Source organism: Aethalodelphis obliquidens, unplaced genomic scaffold, assembly GCF_003676395.1.
Source record: "Aethalodelphis obliquidens isolate GAN/ISIS:26980383/991018 unplaced genomic scaffold, ASM367639v1 scaffold63, whole genome shotgun sequence".
Lineage (NCBI taxonomy): Eukaryota > Metazoa > Chordata > Mammalia > Artiodactyla > Delphinidae > Aethalodelphis > Aethalodelphis obliquidens.
Window position 1 is genome coordinate 1,116,255 of NW_020838007.1, and position 12,610 is coordinate 1,128,864.

At 46.3% G+C, this 12,610-nt stretch overlaps 1 protein-coding gene across 6 annotated transcripts in view; it reads left to right on the forward strand.

The window, feature by feature from the left end:
- MAPK1 (mitogen-activated protein kinase 1) overlaps nt 1-12,610 on the forward strand; it is a 97,635-nt gene that overhangs the window by 61,768 nt on the left and 23,257 nt on the right. For all 6 annotated transcript variants that reach the window (XM_027088830.1, XM_027088828.1, XM_027088827.1 and 3 more), the window contains one exon: nt 6,469-6,585. In XM_027088830.1, coding sequence (XP_026944631.1) covers nt 6,469-6,585 — 117 coding nt within the window. The remainder of the gene's footprint in view (nt 1-6,468; nt 6,586-12,610) is intronic.

Genomic DNA, 12,610 nt, shown 5'->3' on the forward strand with positions numbered 1-12,610 from the left:
AAAATGTCCATGTGGGGTATACATCATCCACATGGGCATGAATATTCAGGAGAGACTCTTATTCCAGAGATGAGTGTGGTATGTCACCGAGTCACCAATTTGCCGTGGGAGCGTGTCCAACAACCAGGGCACATGCACGTGGGAGGGTGGAGCTCTGGACTCACCGAATGCCCATCACATCCTCAGACCTTGCGGTGACCGTGATGCTGTCCCACGAGCCCTGTACCTAGAAAGTTTGTGACCAGTGGCCTTACTGACTTGTTATTTGGTCCTTTTTGAATTTTCAAGTAGGTAATGATGTCACATTTTCCATTAGCTTCTGTGTTACTAAGTATTTTCTAGTCTTGAGCCCTCAGGATATCAACTCTTCTCAGTGTCTTAGACCTTTAGTTTTTGGCTCTATAAACATGCTTTGTACTTGTTACCTGAAGCCCAGAGACCCAGCAGACACCAGCCTCTCAGGGCCCTCCTGAGACCCTCTCCTTGTAGGCTTCCTCTTTATTTCTGAGGGCCGCAGAAAAGCAAGGGCTGTAGACCCTATTTCGAGATTCTGCTCACATATTTTTAATGAAACTGCCAGGGGAGTGTGGTCTCCAGCAGTCCGTGTCCTCGCCGTTTGCGTACTGAGCCCCCAGCAGCCCCAGGAGGAGTTCCAGGCTGCTAGGCTCACAGCACATGTGGTTCTGGGTGTGCATGGGAAGGAGGACTTTGAAAGATACAAAATGAAACGTCTTTGGGGCTGGCTTTTGTTTTATGAGAATTTGAATTTGCTCAACCCAAAAAGTAGCCAAGTAGGAGTGATTGGTCATTTTATATTTCTTGTACTGTATCCTGGTTGTCTACCTTCCTTCTTATGGAATTGTAATGAATTTTATTACTTTTTTATTTTGAAGCCTTGACAGTTTTTTGGTTAATGCTGTATTAGCTTTCAGTGTTGTAGTGTTAAAGGAACTTTAAAGAATCCCATGAGCCTTCCATTGATGACCATGAGTGGAGTTGTGAAATCTTTCTTTTTTTTTTTTAATATTTATTTATTTGGCTGCACCGGGTCTTAGTTGCAGCACACGAGATCTTTGTCGTGTGCAGGATCTTTAGTTGCAGCATGTGGGATCTAGTTCCTGGACCAGGGATCGAACCCAGGCCCCCTGCATTGGGAGCGTGGAGTCTTAGGCACTGGACCACCAGAGAATTCCCGAGTTGTGCAATCTTGTAGAGGTCTAAACCCTACAGGTCTAAACCCTAAACCCTTTTATGGCAGATTGCTTTTGTTTGTTTTTGGAGAGCCATTGTTAATATTTTAAGTCTGTAATATTTCTGGGAAAAGATGACTTTCCTTTATTTTTTAAATTATAATCAAAAATTTTGAGAACCTGCTGGTTCTGTGCCTTATACTAGGAGTGGAGGATACAAGTAATGAAACACGATCCTCCTTATACTAGCTCACTATTCTGAAAATTGGTAACTAAAGGGAAAAAAGGATTAAACATTTTCCCTGTCTTTCCAGTGAGATCTGGGCATCAGGGTAAGAAAATAGCCCCAGTTGATGAATGATGGCTCTTCCTTAAAATAAATGCCAGCTAATAAATGCACAAGGAATAATAAAATTAGAGAAGTCGCCATTTTGCAGCCTCCAGTGACGTAATTGATTTGTGCCATATAATCCCTGGACCCTCTGCTCAGACTCCAGTCCCCTGGGTGGGCTGCCACCGCCTCCCCATGTGGACTCCCTGTTCACCTCACACCTAGACCGTGTCCTGATCTGAAGCCCTCTCTCAAGCCCACCAGGCTGCTGCGGTTCCTCCCACCCCACAGTGACCCTCAGGCCACAGGACCCCTTCTGATGGCTTCCAGACAGGAGGAGCGACTGCCGCTTTAGTTCTTGTTTAAAGAAGGAGCTGTACTGCAGCGTTCCGCATGGAGAAGGAATGCTGCTAATTCTAAAACTTGGGCTTCCCTGGTGGCACAGTGGTTGAGAGTCCGCCTGCTGATGCAGGGGACATGAGTTCGTGCCCCGGTCTGGGAAGATCCCACATGCCGCGGAGCGGCTGGGCCCGTGAGCCGTGGCCACTGAGCCTGCGCATCTGGAGCCTGTGCTCCGCAACGGGAGAGGCTACCACAGTGAGAGACCCGTGTACTGCAAAAAATAACTCTAAAACTTTTTCTTCTTCATCTTGCCACTCTGAACAATGCAGTTTTTTTTAACATTATTAAGTATTAATGTAAGATTTTACATTAATGGTAATGCTGTACCCTGGTTTTTACTTTTAAGAGATAATCAGTAGTTCAGATACTGTGAGAAGTGGTTAGTACTAGAGTCTCTTGCCAGTTAATCCACCTGAGTTGCTATGCTTCCTATAAACATTTGAAATAAGGCATTTATTCACCTGATGTTGAGAGCCCACTCCACTTAGGGATAAAAAGTTAGTTGAGTATTGCCTTTTTCTAGGGACTTATATTCCAGCTGTGGGGATGGGCATATATCCAGCTGTCATGGATTGTGGGTATGTGCTTACATATAATACATGTCAAACAAAGTATTACCAGAGTTCAGAAAAGTGAGCTGTTCGTGGGATTGGTGTTGGTTCCTGGGAAACCTCTCACAAGAGGTCACTTTCATGCTGGTATTTAGGGTCAGGCAATGGTGAGCATCAGGTCCTCAACTGAGAGGGCGTCACGGAGTCAGGAAGGGCATGGAACTGTTGGTAGGAGCAGATGTGGCACAGAGATAGATGGTGGTGGGAGACACCCGAGCAGACAGTGTGTGGAGGGTTTTTGCTTAAAGAATTTGGACTTTTATTTACTAGGCAGAGGGGATTGGTTAAAAGATTTTTGAGCCAGAAAGGTGATTTATGTTTCAGAAATAACACTCAGGCAGGAATTTCAAGGAGGAATCAGATTGCAGTCAGGTAAAGTGAGTCTCCCTAATTCCAGACAGACTAAGGCCCTTTCAGTTGAGATGTTGGAGGGGCAGCCAGTTGAAGAGCCACTTGGGGAGGTTTCAGCTGTGGGGCCACCCTTCCCTCACACACCCCCAGGCAGTTGCTCTGGTTTCCCAAGGTCTTCCTGTGGCTGGCATCTCTTCAGTGTTCCAGTGTCACTGCACGTGGGTCCTCCTCAGAGAGGGCTGCTCCGTCTTAATACGCACGCTGTCCGGCACCACTATGTTAGCTGTGTCTTGCTCTATAACAATCACCTCAAAATGTAGTGGCCTTCCAAAGAAGAAGAAATTGAGGATAAAAAGACCAAGTGAAGGCAGAACACAGAGGGTTTTTTGGGCGGTGAAACTATTTCTGTATGACAGTGTACTGGTGGATACATGTCATTACACACTTGTCAAAACTCATAGAATGTACACCACCACGAGTGAACCTGAAGGTAAACTGTGGACTTCAGGTGATAATGATGTGTCAGTGTAGGTTCCTCGACTGTAACAGATGTCCCGCTCTGGTGCAGGATGTTGATAGTAGGGGAGGCTCTGCCTGGCGGGGGAGGCAGGTGTACATGGGGAACTCTTTGTACTTTCTGCTGAATTCTGCTGTGAACCCAAAATGGCCCTAGAAAAAGAAAATCTGTTATTAAAAAAAAAAAATGTAGTGGGCTTAAACAACAAGAATCATGTTTGAGTTCATAGTTTCTGCAGGTGAGGAGTTCAGTCAGGGTGCAGTGGTGGGCAGTGACTGGTCTCTGCTCCAGCCTCTGGGCGTCAGCTAGAAGATATGTGGGTGGAGCCTCAAGTCATCTCCCACAGGGCCTGGCAGTTGATGCCAAGGAACGGCCACGTGTAGCCCACGTGGCCTGGTGTCCTCACAACGTGGGCAGAGGGTTCCAAGTACCCCAGTGGAGAGAGCCAGGTAGAAGCCACATTGCATTTTATGATTTTGCCTCGGAAGTCTCACAGCATCACTTCCACTATATTCTGTTGGTTTAGGCAGTTACAAAGGTTTGGTCAGATTCAAGAGAAGGGAAGATAGATCCTGCCCTCTTTTTTTTTTTTTTTTTTTTTTGCGGTATGCAGGCTTCTCACTGTTGTGGCCTCTCCCGTTGCGGAGCACAGGCTTCGGATACGCAGGCTCAGCGGCCATGGCTCCCAGGCCCAGCCGCTCAGCGGCATGTGGGATCTTCCCGGACTGGGGCACGAACCCATGTCCCCTGCATCGGCAGGCGGACTCTCAACCACTGTGCCACCAGGGAAGCCCGATCCTGCCCTCTTGATAAAAATTCAGCCAAAGATCTTGAAACAGGAGCGTGGGTAAGGGTTGTATTGATGATCCTCTTTAGAAAAATCCAGTCTGCCACAGCTGTGTTTAAAGTTGCTCACACCACTTATCCTGTCTTTGTGTTTAAGAATCTCATAAAGCCTCCCAAAGTGCGGCTTCTGTTACTTTGTCCACGCTCCCAGAGGTGTGTGGAGACGTCAGCCTCGGTACTTGGCCTCACTGAGCTGGGAATTTCCTATATGCTGTTTTTCTTTTAATCTGGGATTTGTTTTGTGGTTCCACTGACCCATAAAAAGCTGTGGATGAAGTCTGGACCCATCCACGCTGTGTGGGGCTGAGTGTAGTAGAGGGCAGTGAAAGATCTGGGAATCCTGGTCAGGGACTTGCGGTGCATTTACTCTGCTGCTGAGATGCAGTATTTCTTCTCTGAGCACATGACTCAGAATATGGCTTCAAGTGTCCATTTACATGCAGAAGGCAGACCAAGTGCTGAGCTTTGATTGAACTTGAATCAGAGGATGAGGTGTTAGCCCTGAAAAAAGAGAAACTGTGGGCTGTATTGAAAGTTGAAGCCACACGGAATTGACGTGAATTGGTTGTAGTCCAGCGTGGCAAATGGTGACTTCTGGATGGCTTAGAGGACCCACCTTTGCATGTAAGGAGAAATCGCTCCTCTCTTGCTTCCTGAGCTGGAATCACGCCTGCAGGGATTGTACTGCTAGTGAACTGAGTATTCCTGCAGTTTGTTTCATGGGACTTGGTAGAATAGGCTCTAAGGAAACAAATAGGGTGCAGGTATGTCGAAAGCCTCAAGATCAGTCAAGCTGAGGTTAGAGCTTACCACGGTCCCCCTGTAAAACTTATGGCCCTCCATCAGCCCGATCCTCTGACAGGCCCGGGACTGTCGAGGGTGCGACGGCATCAGCAGGCTGGCCGGCTCGAGAGGTGAGGCTGGTGCTGGGGGGCACGGGGTGGTGATGAAGGCCAAGAGGGGACTGTCAGCTGCAAGAGGGTCCAGACAGCCTCACCATGCAGCTCTGTTAGGGTGCGCTTAGAGCGTAGCCTGTGGAAGAGCAACTGGGGAAGCAAATGTGGCATTGGCTCCTTTTGAAGATGCAGTGACAGTATGTCAAAAGACAGAAATTGGGCAACACAGATACGTCACTTCTCTTGAATGCTGCGGTCGAAGCAAGCAGCAGGGCCTGTGGGGTCAGAGGTGCCACATGGGGATGCCAGTGTCCAAGGCTAGAGAGAGACACTGGTGAAGTGGATGGGAGCATTCAGAATCTTTCTGAATTGTCGAGAACTTCAACTATGGGATATCTGAGCAGAGGTTGATGTCCATTTACGTCTCATGAGTATCTCTGAGGTGTGTCCCTTCCTCCTTATCCTATTTTTATGGCCTGAGCTCAGACCCTTTTCACTTCTTAGGTGAATTAAAGCAATAAGCCTCCAAAGTGATCTCTGTCTTCCAGGCTGCCTTCTGCTAGACTCTGGCCTGTCTTTGTTAACATCTCTCTCTCTTTCTCGGGTTAGTTCCCCAGGAGCTAGGAATTAAAATATCCTGCAATTGTACGAGATTAAATATGTTATAGTTACTTTCCTTATACATTGGAGCTGGAGTAGCACCAAAGCATTGAATGGTGAAAGGCCAGCAAGTACTTTTGTGAGTCAGGAGAAATTAGAAGCTGGGTGTTTGTTTTTTTAAAAAAGATTCATCTTCAATATGTGAAATATCTTTTAAAGGTTTGGGAGTGGGTTTGGCTACGTGGAGGGGGAAGGAGGTAGGAAGGAGGTAGGAAGAGCAAGTGGAGGACCAGCAGGAGGTCAGGTCTGCGGGGAGAGGAACTGATCCCATGGTGATCACCCCCAAGCGTCAGCAGCAGAGGTCTGGTCTCCTAGTCTCTAGTGGGTAGCCTTATTTTCTGAGCAGAACAGTTTTTGTCAAGTGGCCTAAGCAAGGTTGCTGTGGGATAAGCAGATAATGAGAGGTGAGGATACTGTCCTCTGAAGATGTGTTCTGTTCAAGGCTCCTCCAGCCTGTTCCTGTCTGATGCGCGGCAGCTGCCTTTCAGATTGTGGTGAGGATTAGGTAAGAGTGAGTGTGTAGAATTCCAAGAAGCATCTGCCACATAAGAATGGTAGCAGTTACTTGTCATCATTACTGCTGTTGTCTTTTTTGTGTTTATGATGTTTTGATGTTAAATTGGTTAGAATCTCTAAGAACGTGTCCTGTTATTTTCTCTCTTAGATCTGTGACTTTGGCTTGGCCCGTGTTGCAGATCCGGACCATGATCACACAGGGTTCCTGACGGAGTACGTTGCCACACGTTGGTACAGGGCTCCGGAAATTATGTTGAATTCCAAGGTAAGGACCAAGTTTGCATAAAAAGAAAACCAAGAGGCAAAAGAACTTTGGACGTGAGTTGCAGTAAGCCTCCCACTCAGTAAGTTTCTTTCAGCCTGGGTTGAGGCCTAGCCTGTCTGGTCAGAACCAAGGTATGTCTTTGTCTCCCATTCAACACTGAACTTCTGGGCCCTCGGCTGGGGTAGTGCTGATGTGTTACAGAGTTGGAGGGCCCGCCTCCCTAGTCACTGGTACAATGAATGTTCTGTGTCCCACCCCCTGGTCAGCTCTCCTGCAGTCCTACCTGGGGCAGCTTTCACTCCTGTGGCTGCCACTGCCAGGGTCAGGCTGGCTCTGTGTCAGAGATGAGCTCTGTATACGGTGTGTGTTTCTGTGAATGCGGACCAGAGCTTTTCTGTAAAGGTCAGACATACCTGATAATGAAGAATGCCTCTTTAGCAAAATTATAGTATAATTGGAAGAAAACATTGGTGTGGAAAAAATTGGAGCTGCTATAATTCTTTCAAAATTATGTGATGGTCCTGCTTCCAAATGGTAGTCCCTGCATCTGGATCAAAAGCACACTTCTAACAAGGTCTTTGTCTGGGTCATAAGGAATGATTGAAAAACTTACAAAAGCAAGAGAAAGTGAAGTACAACATCCTTGTTAGGTATATGAGCAACAGTGGCAAACAGTGAGGGCTGCTGTGGGGATTCAGTTTTGTTTTTTATTTGTTTTATCTTTTGGGCATGCCACACGGCATATGGAATGTTAGTTCCCTGACCAGGGGTCAAACCCGTGCCCCCTGCATTGACAGCACAGAGTCTTAACCACTGGACCCAGGGAGGTCCTGGAGTTTCAGTATTTTTAATATATCATTTGAAAATAGTATTTGAATAAGGTGTCACATTTGAGAAGTTAAGTGCACCTGACATCTAATATCTAATCCTGTATCTCATATCTCAAGACAGATTCTTGATCTCAGTTCCATCTTCCATAATGTAACATTAATATACATGAAGAAAAGCTATAAAAATAGGGACTTCCCTGGTGGCTCAGTGGTTAAGACTCCACACTCCCAATGCAGGGGGCCTGGGTTTGATCCCTGGTCCAGGAACTAGATCCCTCATGCATGCCGCAACTAAGAGTTTGCATGCCACAACTAAGGAGCAGGCAAGCCACAACTAAGGAGCAGGCAAGTCCCAACTAAGGAGCCTGCCTGCCTCAACTAAGACCCAGTGCAACCAAAAAAAAAAAAGAAAGAAAAAAGCTATAAAAACAAACTTTGGACCCCGTGTTCAGGTGTAGGAACCAGAAATCATCCTGAGAGGCTTCTTGGGAATGAGAAGAACAGGTGTAATTAGCCCATAGGCTGCATTCTCTTCCTCCATCCTTTACGAGTCAAAGGGCTTGGGATGTAGGTTGCTTTTGTGAGGAAACGGAATTTGTTTAAAGCAGTTGGTTATTCTTGATATCATACCTGTGTTTAGTTTAGCTATGGAAATAAAATTTCATTAAAATAAATTCCGTTGTAAAGAAGGATTTGGTGTAACAGATGTTTCAAAGGAGAAAATGTTGTGTTGATTCTCTCATAATTCTGTACGACAATCCCACACAACGGGTTCTTGCTGTGGATAGATGGGCCACGTGACAGCCTATCCACGCCAGAGGCGCCCATGTGTGCAGCAGTGCCTGCCACCTGGAAGGAAAGCTGTCCTTTGCGTCCTGGGGCCTTGTGGTCTTACAGCATCCGTCCCCATTTGAGCCGCTCCCCTGTCTTCACTTCTTGGCCACCCTCCAGGGGGAAGTAGCCAGGAGGGTGGCCTCTGTTTTTGCAGTTAACTATAGTCAAAACTGAGTTTGAATCCTTTTTTTATTTATAGCACCTCTAGCCTGAGAATGTTACTTCTAGCAATGTATTCAGGATTTTCTTTTTTATTGATTTAGAACATTTTCACACCCACAGAAGAGAGTCCAGTGAACACCCATATTCCCCTTACAGCACCAGCTGTTGACATCCTCTGCCTCCCTCTCTCTCGCGTCTCTTCTCTCTCTTCCCTTGTGTCAAACCCTCTGACACTTCACCAACATAAACCAGCACTGCACACCTCGACTGATGCTAGGAGTTCACTAATACTCCCGAAAAGGTGGTGTGCTTCCCCACAGCCGCGGTACCATGCGAGTGCCTGTGACGGCCGGCGCTCATTCAGTGCCATCCCAGTTGTGTGTGTCCCCCCCCCCATCTGGGACAGTCCTCCCGCCTTCCTGGCTTCTCCATGACACAGAATACTTGGCAGAGCACAGAGGTGGTGTTGTGCCCAGCGGGTCTCTTTCTGAATTCTTGGGACTGGCTCCTCCTGATTAGGTTTAGGTAACACGTTTCGGGCACAAACCCCACAGAGTCTTGGAAGCCATGTGTGTGGCCCCTCTGTTTCCTGGCAGCCTCTCCCCCAGGGGTGCGCCCTTGAGGACCATTGTCTCCATTGCAAAACGTGATTTTCTAAATTGATTGTTTCTTTTACATCGATGAGCTGGCATTCATCTGTGAAGAAGAGGTTTCCCCCTTTTCTCTTTCTCTTCCTCTGACCCCTGTCTTTGTTTTGAAAACATGATTGTGGACTCATGGTGGCTGTGGGGGTTTTTTGTTTGTTTGCTGTCCATTATCTTTTTTTTTTAATATACTCATTTTCCCAGCTTTGGCCAGCTAGAGCGCTCTGTGTGTGTGTATTTGTAACATTTCATTTTGATAGAATTTTCAATTCACAGAAACATTGCAAGAAAAGAAAAGGCAGGGGTTCTCAAACATTCCGTTCTCAAGACTCCTTCAGTGTCTGAATGTCTAAAAATTTATCCAAGACCCCAAGCAGGTTTTGTTTATGTGGGTTTTATTTATCAATATTTACTATATAGAAATTAAAACTGAAACTTTTCTCTTTTTTTGGCTGCGTTGGGTCTGTTGCAGGCTTTCTTTAGTGGCAATCAGGGGCTACTCTTCATTGTGGTGCACGGGATTCTCATTGCAGTGGCTTCTCTTGTTGTGGAGAACAGGCTCTAGGGCACATGGGCTCAGTAGTTGCAGCTTCCCAGACCAGGGCTCGAACCCATGTACCCTGCATTGGCAGGCGGATTCTTAACTGCTGAGCCACCAGTTTGGAGCCCCCAAACTGAAACTTTTTAAAGTATTTATTAATTTTTAAATTTATTTTAAAATAAATGTTAAAAAGTTAGATAGTTCTCATTTTAAAAATGTTTATTTTCCACAACAAAAGCATTTTAGTGAGAAGAGTGGTGTTCTCATCTTTGCAAATCTCTTCAGCGTCTGGCTTGATTTGAACACTGCTGGATTCTCACCTGGTTCTGCATTCAGTCTGTCAAATATGTTGTTTTGGTGAAGTTAGCAAAGAGTTAGTGAAGAGTCTTCGCACGAAGCTCGGAAAGAGAGAGTTAGTAGTCTTTTCAGCTACTCTTGGCTCATCATTGATACCACACCAAAACCCAGCAGAGGAAAGGCTAATTGCCACGTGAAATCTGAAACCATGGCATCCATTGCTCTTCCTGACACCGACACCCACGCGTAATTCTGTAACACTGAGCGTTAGGGAAGCACGGTTCACTGTTGTCACGTTTCACGTATAATATCCTGTAATGTCATGTAACCTCTAGAAAAATCTCCTGTACACATGTGAGAGAATGAGTGAAGAGGAAAACAGAATCACAGTCGTATTATAGCAGAGGGAAGCCGCCTGACAGAGCTGATGGCTGGAACTGTCCACCCTTCACCTCAGATGCACACTCACCAGCTCTTTATGTTTTGTCCCATTTGCTTTTTCATTCTCTCTCTGTGTGCCTGTTTTTGTGAGTCATTTGAGAATGGATTATAGATGTGCACCTTTAGCACTAAGCATTTCACCGTGTGTGTCCTTAGAACAGTAGTTCGAATGTTCCCTGAGGACATTTGGTTGTGTTTAGAGACATTTTTGGTTCTCACAACTAGTAGGGGTGGTGCTGCCGGCATCGAGCAGTGAGAGGCCAGAGCAGTGGTGAGCACCCTGAGGTGCGCAAGCTGGCCCTCCAACAAAGACTTGTCCAGCCCAGAGCGGCAGCAGTGGAGGTGAGAAAGAAGGGTGTTCTCTCCCATGACCATAGTACAGTAATCAAAAGTGGGAAAATTAACAGTGATCCAATAGTAATGCCCCGTTTATATTCAGATTTTGGATATTGTCCCAATAATAACCTTTATAGCTTTTCTCAATATGTGTGCAAGGCTCACACGTTGCATTGTTGCTTTAGTCGCCTTTAATCTGAAATAGTTCCTCAGCCTTTCTTGACCTTGATGTTTTTGAAGGGTGCGGGTCAGCTACTTGTAGCACGTGCCTCAGTTTTGTGTCATGCATTTGGGGCGTGAATACCACAGAAAGAGTGTTTTCTTCTCAGCGCATCATCTGTCACATCAGGAGGCACACCTGGTTTGTGTCGGTATCGGTGAAGTTCTTGTTGATCTTTTGGTTAAGATGGCGTCCTCCAGGTCTCCACCATCATTATGGTTATAGTTACTGTTAACTATAGTAATAATAATTACCACGTTGGACTTCCCTGGTGGCGCAGTGGTTAAGAATCCGCCTGCCAATGCAGGGGATACAGCTTCGAGCCCTGGTCTGGGAAGATCCCACATGCCGCGGAGCAACTAAGCCTGTGCGCCACAACCACTGAGCCTGCGCTCTAGAGTCCGTGTGCCTAGAGCCTGTGCTCCGCAACAAGAGAAGCCATTGCAATGAGAAACCCGCGCACGGCAACAAAGAGTAGCCCCCACTCGCTGCAACTAGAGAAAGCCTGCGTGCAGCAACAAACACCCAACGCAGCCATAAATAAATGAATGAATGAATCAATCTACTAGGAAATTGTGGGAAGATACTTTAAATCTCTGTAATTTATTGATGAGAATTGTTTTGAAATTCAACCCATTTTATCAGAGCTGTAGATCTGATCATTAATTCTTTGATTTTCAAAAAATACTTTGCTATGTTTCCATAAGCTTTAATATTTGGATAAATTTTTTTCCCTCTAGCTTTTCTCCACATTTCTTCTTCTATTTATCACTATGCCTAAGCATTCTCCATAAAACTCAACTTATATAGTAACATCTTTTTTTTTTTTACTGTTGTATGATAATTCTTCCATGTCTTTTCACTGAACTCCTTTAAAAGAAAAAATATACCTGAAAAATCAATAGAAAAAGGAGATAAGCAATAGGGATCAGTGAGACATGATGGAGCCAGCACGTGCTTCTTTTCGGCAGAGATCATGGGTAATTGTTGTGTTTTGTTTTTAATGATTTTCAAAATGGATAAAGATATTCTGGAAATGTAGCAATGCCCCCCCACCTTTATAATTAATTTATTTGTTTTTTATTTTTATTTTTTGGCTGCTTTGGGCCTTCGTTGCTGCGCGCAGGCTTTCTGTAGTTGCGGCAAGTGGGGGCTACTCTTTGTTGCGGTGCACAGGCTTCTCATTGTGGTGGCTTCTCTTGTTGCGGAGCATGGGCTGTAGGCGCCCGGGCTTCAGTAATTGTGGCTTGCGGGCTCTAGAGTGCAGGCTCAGTAGTTGTAGCACACGGGCTTAGTTGATCTGTGGCATGTGGGATCTTCCCGGACCAGGGCTCAAACACGTGTCCCCTGCATTGGCAGGCGGATTCTTAACCACTGCACCACCAGGGAAGTCCAGGTTTCCAAAATAAGTGGGCCACAAATGTCCTAAAGCAATCAGTGGTTGTTTCTATTTTTTTCTTTTTCCAGCTTCAGCTTGCAAGGATTCTGATTCTTTCTCTCAAATCATTTGAAAAAAGAAATGAAGTAGGGCTTCCCTGGTGGCGCAGTGGTTGAGAGTCCGCCTGCCGATGCAGGGGACATGGGTTCATGCCCCGGTCCGGGAAGATCCCACATGCCGCGGAGCGGCTGGGCCCGTGAGCCATGGCCGCTGAGCCTGCACATCCGGAGCCTGCGCTCCGCAACGGGAGAGGCCACAACAGTGAGAGGCCCGCGTACCGCA